Here is a 14,293-nt window from a genome sequence, read left to right as displayed (position 1 = left end):
CTTCCTGGCAGATTAAAACTGTGTCCCGGACCGAGACTCAAACTCGAGACCTTTGCAGGAGAGCTTCTGTTAAGTTTGGAAGGTAGGAGACGAGGTACTGGCAGAAGTAAAGCTCTGAGGACGGGGCATGAGTCGTGCTTGGGTAGCTCAGATGGTAGAGCACTTGCCCAGGAAAGGCAAAGGTCCCGAGTTCGAGTCTCGATCCAGCACATAGTTTTAATCTGCCAGGAAATTCCTGTGTGTGAATGCCCCTCTCTCCTGAGGAATTCTCCAAGCTCTACGCAGACTACTTCATTTAATACATATTATATTGCTCAAAGAGCCCCACAAGGAGCATTTTCAACAATGTGCTGATGTTATCCTCAACTGTATAACAGAGGTTGCGGTCCAAACTGTTATTCGCATCATGTACTTAAATGAGTTTTTTAAATAGCTCCTTCCCACAGGAGCCAAAATCACAGGTGACATTCCTGAGCCCTGCACTTAGCATAAAATACTGGTTATCTGGTTTTTGTTCCAGACCTGACACTGCCTCTCAAGAAATTCTTAGTTTGTTAAACACTTACCCTACTAGCAATAGTTTGAACCTTTTGTCTTGTACCATCAGATTGCTTCTGAACTTGGGATGTTTGCATGTTTCTGTCTGCAGTCTTCAAAGGACTGAAGGTATTAGAATTACGTAGACTGAAACTATCAGAATTGCAGCATATATGGTGTATTTCTCTGACTATACATTCTACAAACTCTGTTCATTTTTGCCTGATTGTGAAACCACATTTCTAATCCAAAATGGTTATATTTTCAACAAAAAATAGATTGAGTTGTCTACTTTCCCTGACAAAAATTATCACATTACTGTCATCTAATGTTATCCAGTTAAGTAATGAGGTGAGTGTCTCAGACCAGCACTCAGTAGATGTAAATCAGGCACCATTTGACAAATTCCTTCTTGGTGAGGAAGTTTTTCAGAATAAGAAGGTATGTAAATCAGGCACATGATTAATTTTTATTCTTTGGTTGTATAAAATATGCATACTATACGAGTTATCTTACCTTCAAAGCTTAAAAAATTCTTCCTTTCAAACTAAAGATCTCTAAAAAATATCTATAATTTGAAAAAAAAAGTCCCAGATGAAAAGTTAATATTTTCAGAGGGGACATCTGTGTGTGCTGATAACTTCTGAGCTCACACCACCTCCAAACCCCACTCCCATAAGAAGGGGAGAGTTCAACATTTCATTTTAAAATAGAAACCCCCCCCCCCTCCCATTTTTACTGAATATTTAGATTCTATGCCAAAAATTACCTAGGGTTCACAGAAAACATATTTTTTCCATTCATGATAGATGATGATGTAATGGACAAAATTCATTCCTTTTTGTTTTTCCTAGTAGGGACCAACTCATTTCATTCTACATTACATTTACAATGAAAATGTAAACTTTTTTGATCTAATCGTCGATATTTTTGTTCAAAATTTAATTTAGTTTTGCAAATTTGGTTGTAGGAAAACTTTTACATTTATACATTTAAAAGCCTAGAAAAAAGTTGCTTTTAACATGGTATAGCTGTTCCCTTTGGGGTTGATTTCAGTGAGTCTCCACACCAATGATATGCTCGATTTTGGTGAGTCCCCTCAAATCTCATCATCAGGGTGACTGATTTCAGTGTGTTCTTCTGTCTTCTGTGTTCTTCTGTCTTCTGTGTTCTTCTGCCGTAACTCTCACACTGGATAGAATATTGCTGCTGGTGGAATACAAAACACAACCATTATAAGGAGAAATGTTCATAATAATCGTGATGGGGGCACCTGTCATGGATACACAAATGCCGACTGCGCCCTCACACACAAGCCCCATCCCTCAGTGCCCCACCATGTGGTGTGCCCCACTGCAACACCAGACCCTGATAGGCATTAACACCAAATGACTCAGCACCACCCCTCTCCAGAGCCTTTCTCTGGTACATTTGAAGTTATTGATGTTTCATCAGTAGAAAAGAAAATCCAGCTACTTTTAATTTATTGTGAGGCTGAGAGAAATTTTTCCCTCAGCTCAGTACAGCCGATAGATACACATAAAAAACATAAAACAGAACCGAAAATTTACGTTCCTAGCTTTCGGAACAAATGTTCCTTCATCGGGGAGGAGAGAGGGGAAAGAAAGGGAAGAAGGGAAAGGAGATTCAGTTACTCACAACCCAGGTAATGAAGCAACAGGGAAAGCAAAATAGGGAGGGTAGCAAGGATGGAGGCATGGTTGTCAGAGGGAAGCCAAAGATATTATACTGTAAGTACTGTGCCAGCTTCAAACCAAAGAGGGTGCATACAGAAGTAAAGAGGTATATAAACGGAACAAGATAATAGGAGGAAGATGAAACTAGCACAGATGGTGACGAAAATATTTATTTATGTAAATATAAAACACTTAAGAAGAGAAAGTGTTAAGATGACAGACGTAAGTGATAGCTAACAAAAGGGACAAAACAATGAAGGTTGTGGACCATATAGGTGATCTAAATGATTAATGGAAAATCTCATATGAGATGTGAACACTTTCTCTTCTTCAGTGTTTTATATTTACATAAATAAATATTTTCGTCACCATCTGTGCTAGTTTCATCTTCCTCCTATTATCTTGTTCCGTTTATATACCTCTTTACTTCTGTATGCATCCTCTTTGGTTTGAAGCTGGCACAGTACTTACAGTATAATATCTTTGGCTTCCCTCTGACAACCATGCCTCCATCCTTGCTACCCTCCCTATTTTCCTTTCCCTGTTGCTTCATAACCTGGGTTGTGAGTAACTGAATCTCCTTTCCCTTCTTCCCTTTCTTTCCCCTCTCTCCTCCCCGATGAAGGAACATTTGTTCCGAAAGCTAGGAATGTAAATATTTGGTTCTGTTTTATGTGTTTTATGTGTATCTATCGGCTGTACTGAGCTGAGGTAAGTACTGGCCAGCCCCTCTATCTCTTTGTTAGTATTTGTTTCACATCTCATATGAGATTTTCCATTAATCATTTAGAAATTTTTCCCCTTATGCCAAGCATTTTGCTCGTAGACCATGATCTCACATGGCTATTTGTTGTGTTGTAAAACAGTTTACTACCAAAGGAAGTGTTACACCTAAAAAAAGAACTTGTAGAACAACTGTTATGGAGAAACACAATAATGAAATTGCAGTGATATCTGACTCATAATCCACATGTGAGTACCTCAGAAATATATCAGCAAGTGCACACTCAAGTTCTAGGTGATCCAAAACATCACAAATAGCATCCCTGCCATATCCTCATGTATCAAGAACTTCGTCAGAATAAATTTTAGAACTGAAAGAGGTTTTGCATTTGGGCACTCATGCAAATACAGAGACTCTCAGTTTTTTTCTCAGGTAGTGTTACTCAATGAGTCAACTTTTACAAACCATGGCAAAGTTAATCAGCATAATGTGCATTATTGGAGTTTGGGGAACCCACACAGTTAATCATCAGTATCCTTGGCCCTTAAATGTTTGGTGCAGAATCATAGGTGTCAAACTAGTTACCCCTTTCGTGGAAGGCACGTTGAATGGAGAAAGAAATGCTAGCTTGTTGCAAAGTAAGTTACTGATTCTATTGGAAGATGAGCCCCTCGAAGTGTGACAGAACATGTAGTTTCAACATGATGGTTGTCTGGCACATTACTCTGCAAGAGCCCAAGAGGCATTAAATTGTGAGTTTAATGGCCAATTTATCACTAGTGGTGATCCGCCACATCACCCGACCTTATGTCACCAGATCTTTCTTGTGGGGTTATCTTAAAGGCAAAGTGTATGCAGAAGTACCAATTTCTTGACAGAACATGATAGAACTTATTAGAAATGTTTGTATAAAAGTTAAATCAGACATGCTTTTAAGTTTTATGCATGAATCCCAAGCACAAATTAACGCTGTATTGAAATGTAAGGTCACCTTTTGAGCATTTGTTGTGAATTACGATAACGTTGAGGGGCAAGGGGACTCATTGAAATCAAGCAACCTGATATGTGAGTAGCAAGGGGATTCACTGAAATCTGTTACCCCAATGGTGAGAGGCAAGGGACTCCAAAATCAAGCACCTCAATGGGGACAGAAAACTGTTATGTAGACATCATTGTTCCTATAACACGCTAAAAATAGTGTGTTGACCAGGCATTTAAATGTCTAACGGTAAAACTTTTACTGTACAATCAAATTTGCAAGACTAAATTAAGTGTTTAACAAAAACATCAAATGGATGGAACAAAAAAGTTTACATATTTATCACAAATGTAATGTAGAATCGAAACACTCAGTTCTCAATTGGAAAAATTGAGTATTGTCTGACATGAATGGGAAAAACAAAATGTTTCAGGTAAACCCTAGAATTTTTTTTTAATGATGAATCTGGATCTATAATAAAATTGGTGGGTTCTCATTTGAAAATAAAAAGTTGAACTCAATGGAGAGGGGGGTGGGGGGGTGGGGGGGTGGGGGTTATGTAGTGGCCAGCTTTAGCATAGACAGATGCATTCTTTGAAAAATTAACTTTTCATCTGGAATATTTTTTTATGTATGAAGTATATTTTTCAAGACATTAATTTTCTCAAGTTAAAACAAACACCCTATAAATATCATGGAAAGATTCTGCCGTATGTTACTGATTTACATTCTTCGGTCACAATATTTAACTTAGGTTCACTGAACCTACATCCTGTGTTGATACAAGTATATTGAATGAGTCCATGTAATTCAGTATTACGTACATGTGAAATATAGTCATGTGTTGCTGTAGTAGTAGTAGTAGTAGTAGTAGTAGGAGGAGGAGGAGGAGTAGTAGTAGGTGTTGTTGTTGTATTGTTTGACACCATTTTCTACACTAGGCTAACCTGTGAGAGTCTCTTAATATATGCATAATTGATTGAACCTGCATATTGCATTCAAGTTATAGTCTGCCTTTGGTATTTTTATTTCCCATGTTTCCTTCCATTAACGAATTCTCTGTTATCTGGTGCCTCAGGATATGTCCTTCCATATTCTTTTGGTCACGATGTCCCATTGCTAATTTCGCTCAGTACCTCTTCATTAACTTTTAGATCCTTCTATGAAATCTTAGGCATCTGCTGTTACACCACATTTTATGCTCATCTTGTCTGTCCTGTTTATCATCCATGCATTGCTTTAACATAAGGCTATTCTCCAGACAAATGCCACCAGAGATGATTATCTGACACTTTGTGCTATTTGTTAATGTACATAGGGACTTAAGTTACATATGTCATCCCATGCTAAGACCAGTGCACAACTTTGAGAGGTTAACATCAGTATAGATACATGGGTACATATATATTCAACAACCTGCCATAGTTCATTACATGTCTTGCATGCAATATGTTGGGGTTTAAGACTGAACTAAAGATCTTCCTGTCAGGCAACTAGTTTTACTTCATTGAAGAGTATCTTCACAGGATCTCTTAAAATTAGTGTTTTGAGTTTTTTTATAATTAATTGTTGTTCCATAATACAATAATATTAAAAATGTTTAGTTATTTCCTTGTATGGGATTAAAACAAAATTTTAAATCTTTGACTTCTTTTGATATCACACAGACACCCCTCTGTAGTGTCAGTGGAATGCAAGTAACATAATGTGTGGCACATCTACAATGTCATCATCTAACCACAGAGTTGTTTATTTGCACTTCCCTTAACTTTTTATTTTTTTTTCCAGATGTCTCTTTTATTTCATTTACTGTTCGCTCTAGGTAGACTTGGGGGATAGGTCACAATCCTGACAATCCTGTCTTACTCAACTATTGCCTCCATTTCATATGCTGACCAGATCACAGAGTAATGTATTATATCACAGAATCACAAACAATGATTCGATCATGGTATTTAAAGAGAAATTATTTGGTGTGTGTGTGTGTGTGTGTGTGTGTGTGTGTGTGTGTGTGTGTGCGCGCGCGTATTAATCTGCTCTGAAGGACCTATCCTAAAGCTTAAAAATGTTGTCAATTATATTTACTTGCCCTTCAACCTCTCAACACCTCCTTCCCTTACTAAAAATTTTCATATCTTGAAATGACTTTTCCGGTGTGACGATGTTATCACATTACTTGTGTCAACATGAATTAAATTTCTTTTTCGTAATTTTTATTTGATTAATTGTAACTAATAAAAGGTTAATTTAATAATTCATTTAATTTTAAGGATGATCCCCTATCAGCCTTGGATTACCAAGTTGGCAAGCAGGTCTTTACTGAAGGAGTGAAAAAACTTTTGCTAAGACAAAAAAGGACAGTTATTCTTGTTACGCATCGTTTACAATTGTTATCCTATGCAGATAAGGTAAAAAAACTATTTTATAATTCTGAAATAATCAATTTTTGACAATGTAATGTGATTGTATAGATAAAAAATCTATTCACCAAGTGGCAGCTGGAGAACATACTTATAAAGAAAATATAATAACAAAAACAAATACGACACTGAAAAAAGTATGCTACAGCCTACGCTTACTTGCATGCAAAGCAAACTTCCACACTGTCAGAATTGCATACGTTGCCCAGTTCCACAGTATTCTACAGTATGGAATTATGTTCTGAGGTAGCACAGCTGCTAGCTCAGTAATCTTGCAGACCCAAAAAAAGAGCTGTAAGAGCAATCCACCATGCAAAACAGACTGACTCATGTAGGCCCCTTTTTCGAAAGTCTTCCATCCTCCATTTTCCATGTTTTTTTATTCTAGAAAATTGTAAGTATGGGAGGAAAAACATCAAAGAGATAAATAAAAACTGTAATGTACATGAACATAATACCATGCAAAAAGACAAACTCCCTGTTCAGTCAGTACAGACAATAAAATTAAAGTTATTTCTTCATTTCCTCTGTTTCACAAATCCCTAAGGGTATTCTTATTAGATCACTCCTTCTAGTCAGTGGTAGAATTCTTAAACTGTGTGAAGTACAACAGACATGAAGCAAGAATATGCAAAAATTGCTGCTGCTGCTAAAGCAAGAATAAAATATAATTAATTTATTGTACTATTAAAATAAATGATAAAGTTATATGTAACATGTATGTGTGTGTGTGTGTGTGTGTGTGTGTGTGTGTGTGTGTGTGTGTCCCATGCAAATGACTTCTGACAATCTGTAGAGATTTACTGGATGAATAAATAAATAGAAATTATAAAAAAATGTTTTGTGTACACAAGCTTTCGAAGCCAGTGGCTCCTTCTTAAAAGAGAAAGGTTGAATGGGGGAGGAAGAGGGGTGAAGGAAAAGGACAGGAGAGGTTCAGGAAAATTGGTAGAACTCAGGAAAGTCACCCAGAACCTCAGGTCAGGGGAGATTTACTGGATGGGATGAGAAGGAAAGTCTTTTTAGATTTTTTATCTATCCAATTATGTTATATTTTATAACTCTGATACACTAATAGTTTGTTTCATTAATATACATTAAATTGCTTAAAAATATCATTATTGCAAAGGTTATGCAAATTTATATGGATTTAAACATTGCTTTCACAGGAAATAAATATAAGCCAGTACACATAAATACATCAGACTTTAATCAATCACATGTAGATCAAGCAGAAATGCACTACATAGGAACAAATTATATGTTTTAACATATTGTCAGAAAAGTAACAAGAGACAAGATAATGTAATGTTGTTTGTACTGTTGCTGTTAATTTGCTTTTTATTGTATTTTATAAGATTATTGTGTTGAAACATGCAATGTACTTATACTACTACTAATCACAAACTGGTTAATGTTGACCAGCATGATCTGTTCATAAGTATTTTCTGCATACAAATTGACTAATCATGGTCAACATACAATCACGACGAGCAGCAGCCTACAGTATACAGACTGCTTTGTTCATTGCTGTGGAGGGTAAAGAGTATGATTGAGGGAAGTGAAAAGATATGTAGAAGTGGTGAAGAGCAAGAGGAAAATGGGGGGGGGGGGGGGGGGGGCAGAATGCCAATAAACTTACTTCACAGAGCCACCTATAATACTTCTTATTTGTTGTAGTTACTGCAAAATACAACCTACATTGGCCATTTTGTCTTTATGTCAACAGCTTACTTATTTTTTGCAGCCATGTACAGAGTTTTCATGTTTTATTTTTGAACTTAATGTCATTGTGATTCATGGTTGCACAGGCATCAGTGTTGTTACTTAACACCTTAAAAATTGCCACATTATTAATTTACCATTATTTAAAGCATTATTTTCACTGTACACATGTATTCTAACATGAAATTTTATGAGATATTGTCTTGCTGTACTGAGGCTGCTGTGTGTCATCTCTCTCTCTCTCTCTCTCTCTCTCTCTCTCTCACACACACACACACACACACACACACACACATACACACACACACACACACACACACACACACACACACACAAGTCACAACTGCAATCAATCAACCAACTAATTGTTACCTGGCATTCTAAATATGTATTCACAAAAAGGGTTGTAAAAGAGGAAACATTAAATGCGTTTCAGGCAGCAGTAATTGCAGTAAGGAAGCAGCCTGGATTGCACAAAATGGCAGCAACTGGTGCATTTAAAGAGTTTTTCCAGACCATCAAAGTCAAATTTGATTATATCTGTCCACAGAAGACCAAAATATTGTGTTCCAAGCATGTCAGGACACAGCCACAGTGTCAAAGAAAAATCATGGTATATTGACAAACTGAAAAAAACTAAAATGCACATACTGCTGTTACATGATCACCAACAACACAGCAACAGATCCCAGTGCAGAGGAATTGTTCTAGAGCAGATGTTTACAAGCAAAAAGACATTATAGAAATGATATAGAAGGAGCCAAAAAGAAAAAAATAATGATAGATTAATTGAAGGAGCTCATGGCTCATGCAAGGCAGCCTGGGACCTGATCAATGAACACAGGAAGGAAACCACCTCTGCATTAAGCTTGTGTAGTTCAGCTGACATTAATATTTATTTTATTGACATTGTGGAAAACCCTATGAGTACAATCCTACACCTCAATATAGACCTTGCAGCTGCTGTAATAAATGATGAAAGATTCACCATGATGAACTGGAGTGAATTTAAAATGTTCCTCACGGCTTTCTGAATCATTAGTGCTGTAGAGTTGATACACTTCTGCTGCTGTATAAAAGATAATTGGAATTTCCTGGTGATATGGCGACTGGCCAGGCAGTCAATATTGTGCCATTAACTTGTGCTATGTATATTGTTTTCATAGTTTCCAAAATGTTTTATTCACATCTTGAGGTTGTTACAACAGAACAGAGAAAAGCCATTTGTACCACTGTGCTGCCATTGTACCTCACACCAAAGACCAAAGCCCCAAGAACTTCCACCGCCACCTACAAAGATTCCTCCAAAAAAGGATGTCCTCTTATTTTTTACTAAAGTCATTGGTATGGTGGCCACTTTGAAATCTCCAAAAAAACTGGCATAAGTCAATAACTTTTCAGGATATATACAGGGTGGAGAAAAATTGTCTCATGAAATTTTAACCCTGAATAGCTGATTCCAGTAGGAACCAAAATTACAAATCTTTTGTACGTCAACAATGCACAGTTTTTAAACTACCAAAACTTGGTGCCATGTGCTCTGATTGGCCATGGGATTGCCCTGAGGAATTAATGGATCGCATTCAACATGCTGCCAATCGCATCAGGGCAATGCCAGGAATCTTTGAAAGCGTTTGGCAGAACACCATTTGATGTTACCAAGCTTGTGTCGCTTCTTATCATGAAACTACAATGGGTGTTACCTCGGCAAGATTCACCCCCAGGCCCCCAGAGTGGAAGGCTGGCGTGCTACTACGAAGCATGTGGGCCACCTTGGATACATCACGATCTCTGGCAGGCAAAGCATTTGTGGTTATGCTCTGTTCAGAGCATCCAGCAACAGGGCAATCTTGCAGTAAATCAGAGTCTCTGGTGCCAAGTTTGCATATTTTAAAAATTTCCTAACATTAGTAATTTTGGTTCCTACTGGTATCAGCTACCCAGGGTTAAAATTTCATGACACAACTTTTCTGTACGCTGTATATACATATTTTGCAATAATGTCATTCATTTTTCTTTTTAACACAGCAAATTAACAAAATACATTTGATTTTGACAGTGTCAGCCATAAAATATAATGCCGCCAGATTAAAATTTGAAACAGCCTTCTTCACAGTAAATTCACAAAATATACATGTACAATATTTCATAGGTACAATGTTTCACATGACCTGTTGATCATACTTCTCAGTTTGGAATTATCATAACTAGTCTCAACGTATACTTTTAATTTAAAGTGGGTGAGAAACTGCTTGCTAGCTGTTATGTTTCAAATTACAAAAAATTAATTAATAAAGACTGTAAAATCTTATAGACTTCCTGATAGTCAGGATGTGTACAAGATGTCTACTAATGTAGTCAAGAAAATTATCAATGAAATTGCTGAATCATTAACTACAGTAATTAATAAATGTTTCACTACTGGTGTATTTCTGGACTTTCAAAATTGTGTGAACAGCACCAGTGTATAAAAGGGTGACCCAGCCTTGGTAGCAAGCTTCAGACCACTCTCAATAATTACAGTCTTTGCTAAAGTGTCATTAAGATTGCAATGAAAGACCAAATATCAAATTACTTTTAAATTAATGAACTTTCCACAGATACACACCACAGTTTCCGCAAAGGCAAATCTATAATAACAGCAGCACTAGATCAGGTTACTAGGATAAAGCAGAGTTTTGAGAAAAAAGAATCTGTAGCACTGACAATTTGTGACCTTAGTAAGGTATTTGACTGCATTACTCATGAAGGACTCCTAAACAAGCTCAATAAATATTGATTTGGAGGCACTGTTCTAGCAACCCTCAAATCATATTTGGAAAACAGAAGGCAGGGTGTATCAGTCCAAGGTGCACTATTGTATGATTGGAAGTTGGAATATTCCTAGTATTTGTAAATGACTGAAGCTTTCCTGGACAGTGCTTGCAATTTGCAGATGACATAACTCTGTACTCAAAAGGCATTGATGGCAGCAAGGCTGAAGGAGAAGTAGATGCATTTTTAACTGCTACAAAGGAATGGTTTGTTATAAACAAAAAGAAGCTAAATTAAGAAAAAACAGAAAAACTGGTGTGTATCCTCAGTGACAAAGGATACATAACCAGCACAGGAACTGTGAAGCTCCTGGAGTTCTTGGTGGCTTGTAAACTCACTGGCAAGAACACATTGCACATGTGTGTGACAAACTGTCATGAGTCATATACCTCCAGAGGGAACTGAAACAATTCATAATTGAGTTACTGCTGATGATACATTACTCATTGTTCCACAGCCATATTAACTGTGGCCTGTTACTGTGGGGTCACTCTACATACTGCAAGAAAATTCTACTATGACAAAAAAATAGTAATAAGGATCATAGCTACAGGCAGAAAACTAGGCCACTGCAAACCCATCTTCATATGTCTGGGAGAGATGACAATTTTCAGCCAATGTCTTCACCTGTCTCATGTATGTGAAAGAAAATGATGAAACATTTACCAACAAGAGTGACATTCACAATTATAACACATGCGAGAAGGTAAACACACACAGATATCCCAAATTGTCAACTCTCCACGACAAGGGACAGTTTTCCTACCGTAGCTATTACAATATTTAGTCCTTGGAATCAGTGGAATTTTGAGGAAAGATGTAACAAAATCTATGCCAAAAACCACTATAAAGTTTAAATGAGTTTGTTTACAGTGAAACAGAAGATTTGACTCCCTAAACAATGCACTACTATATGAAATGAATTATAAATGCACTTTTTTAAAAGTTTTCACTATATGTCATTAAGTGTTATGCTATAACTAGGCAAATTTGTTTTTGTATTATTACACATACTTAAGCTAATTTGTACTTGTATTATAATGCTTGTGTACTCTTAACCTTGTAACACTAATGCTGTCTGTCCAGACTTGACTGGTGAAAGATTTAGCTATGGTAATAATAAGTCGCAGCTTCCTCCAGATCCTAAATCCATACTCTGATATGCATTCCACATTGTCCTTCTTAGGTAAATAAGCTGTCTTCCTTGATATTGAGCTTCTGATGTATTATGGTTGCATGATAGTCTCTGCTTATGTTAAATCCACTAACTCAATGCAGTGCTTCCATTTTTCAGATAATTGCACTTGAAAAAGGAAGAATACGAGCACAAGGAACACTGAAAGATATTGAAAGTATTGACAAAGAACTTGTAAAAAGTTGGCGAACTGTGATGAACCGGGAAGCTTTAGAAGAAAAAAAGCTTTCAAAAAGTCACACTGCAAAAGAAAGATGGCAACTAATCAGACTAATTTCTCGTTTTGGAATGCAATTGAAACAACAAAGGGTAAAGGATAACATCTGGCAGTCTGACGCTGGTTGTCTTGCAGTAAGTGTATCATTAAATTATCAGCCTATTTATGACAAATGCAGCAACATTTCCATCATTTTGTTTCCCTGAGGATCCATTTCTTCATGTCACTAGTAAACCATTTAAAATAGTTGCTTATTATGTGATTTAATTTGAATACAGCTTACAATTAAGTTAACTAACTCATTTGCTTGCCATTTGATTTCATTTTAGAGTTACTTAGTTTCTAATAAAATTGTCATAATTCAGAACAGAAATGTGTTCCATGGTTCTACATAAAACTGTCTTCTGTGAAATATAACATTCAGTTGTATGTACTGAACTTGTGGCATTTCTGTAAAATGGTACTTAAGCTTTCTTCTTTTATGTAAATGAGAAAATTGTACTGGGGAAGTAAAAGATTGTGGTGTTAAAAGGCACCCCCTAGCAAGAATGGGATCATATACTAACAACAGAAAACAGAGGGCCTTATAAACAATTGATACCAGAGTAGTAAAACTAAGTAAATATGAGGTGGAAGTGTGTGTGTGTGTGTGTGTGTCAGTGCATCTTATGGGTGCTCAATGGCAAGGTCATCAGCACTCTTACACTTACAACAAGTGAGTGTGGAGATAAACTCTAAAACTGTTGCCCACCCATGCACTCAAAATGATCACACAGTTACTATCTCACATGTGTGGAAACAAATTAGAAAGAGGGGAGTATCTATACATGAGATAAAAGCACAGAGAAAACAAGACAGAAAAACTAAAAGAAAAGCACAGGGAAATGTGAGTGGCTGATCACTTACAAAAAACTTGGATGAGCCAATCACCCTGTTAACACATTAAAAACATCTCCCTAAAATCTTGTTAAAAATGTTGGACAATTCACAAAACTTTAAAACTGGAATACCATTTAAGATAGTGTGTAGATCCTTCGACAAATCTGCCACAGCCCACTAACTAGAAAGAATACGCAGTCCAATGAAAAGTGGCACACAATTATCTGTACACCACAAGCATCACGCATTGGAGGCTCCTCTTGCTGGAGTACAAAGCCATGTGTCATAGGGCTGTGGCCTATACATGGCTGGAAGGAAACAGGCCACGGCTGTGTTGTGGGATTTACAGCTTGGAGCATATTGTCAGTCACTTCTAGCTACTTGTCTTTCCATCGACGCATGAATATGACTTTGTACCTCGACAGTAAGATGAGAGCATGCATGAGGATGGTACACTGAAAGAACTGAGGATCATGATATGCCACCTTGGCTGCTGGATCCATCATTTTGTTCCCTCCAATACCCATGTGCTCTGGTACCCACCAGAATGACACCTCCTTCCCCAGCCTTTGTAGTTGGCATCATGAAGTGGAGAAAAGTAAAACATGGTGTACAACTAGTTGGGAACATAGGCCACTTATATTCCTGATGTATATAAATGATTAACCAAAGATATTGGAGGAATATTTAAAAACTGTGATGTGTACTGATGATACAAATATCCTGATAAAGGATCCAAAAACATGTTACTAAGCACAGCTTGAGGGACAGTGGAACAGGCTGACAACATACACAGAAAATAGCTTAACTCATATTACGTAGTTCCAGGCAAATAAAAATGACTTAAAAGTACTGTAACTGGAAAATCATTTACGTTCATGAGAAACAATAAAGGGCCAAAAACAGAATCTTGTAGTACAGTGCCTATTGCTATGTGATGAACATGGAACTAATATATACTGCTTTCTAACATGCAGATAACATAAAAATCATGAAACTGTTATATATTGTTCCATAATTTTTTAAAGCTCTTGATAAAGATATCAGGCTTGTCACAATCAAAATCATTAGTTAACTATCAAAATATTCCTACAGAAAATAATTTC

At 36.7% G+C, this 14,293-nt stretch overlaps 1 protein-coding gene across 1 annotated transcript in view; it reads left to right on the top strand.

The window, feature by feature from the left end:
* Positions 1-14,293, top strand: part of LOC124803008 (ATP-binding cassette sub-family C member Sur) — a 415,616-nt gene that overhangs the window by 233,644 nt on the left and 167,679 nt on the right. Inside the window, exons 13-14 of the mRNA XM_047264118.1 lie at positions 6,208-6,345; positions 12,191-12,442. Coding sequence (XP_047120074.1) covers positions 6,208-6,345; positions 12,191-12,442 — 390 coding nt within the window. The remainder of the gene's footprint in view (positions 1-6,207; positions 6,346-12,190; positions 12,443-14,293) is intronic.

The sequence above is a fragment of the Schistocerca piceifrons genome, chromosome 1 (genome assembly GCF_021461385.2).
Source record: "Schistocerca piceifrons isolate TAMUIC-IGC-003096 chromosome 1, iqSchPice1.1, whole genome shotgun sequence".
Lineage (NCBI taxonomy): Eukaryota > Metazoa > Arthropoda > Insecta > Orthoptera > Acrididae > Schistocerca > Schistocerca piceifrons.
The sequence above is the reverse complement of the archived record's forward strand: the minus strand, read 5'-3'. Positions and strand labels throughout refer to the sequence as shown.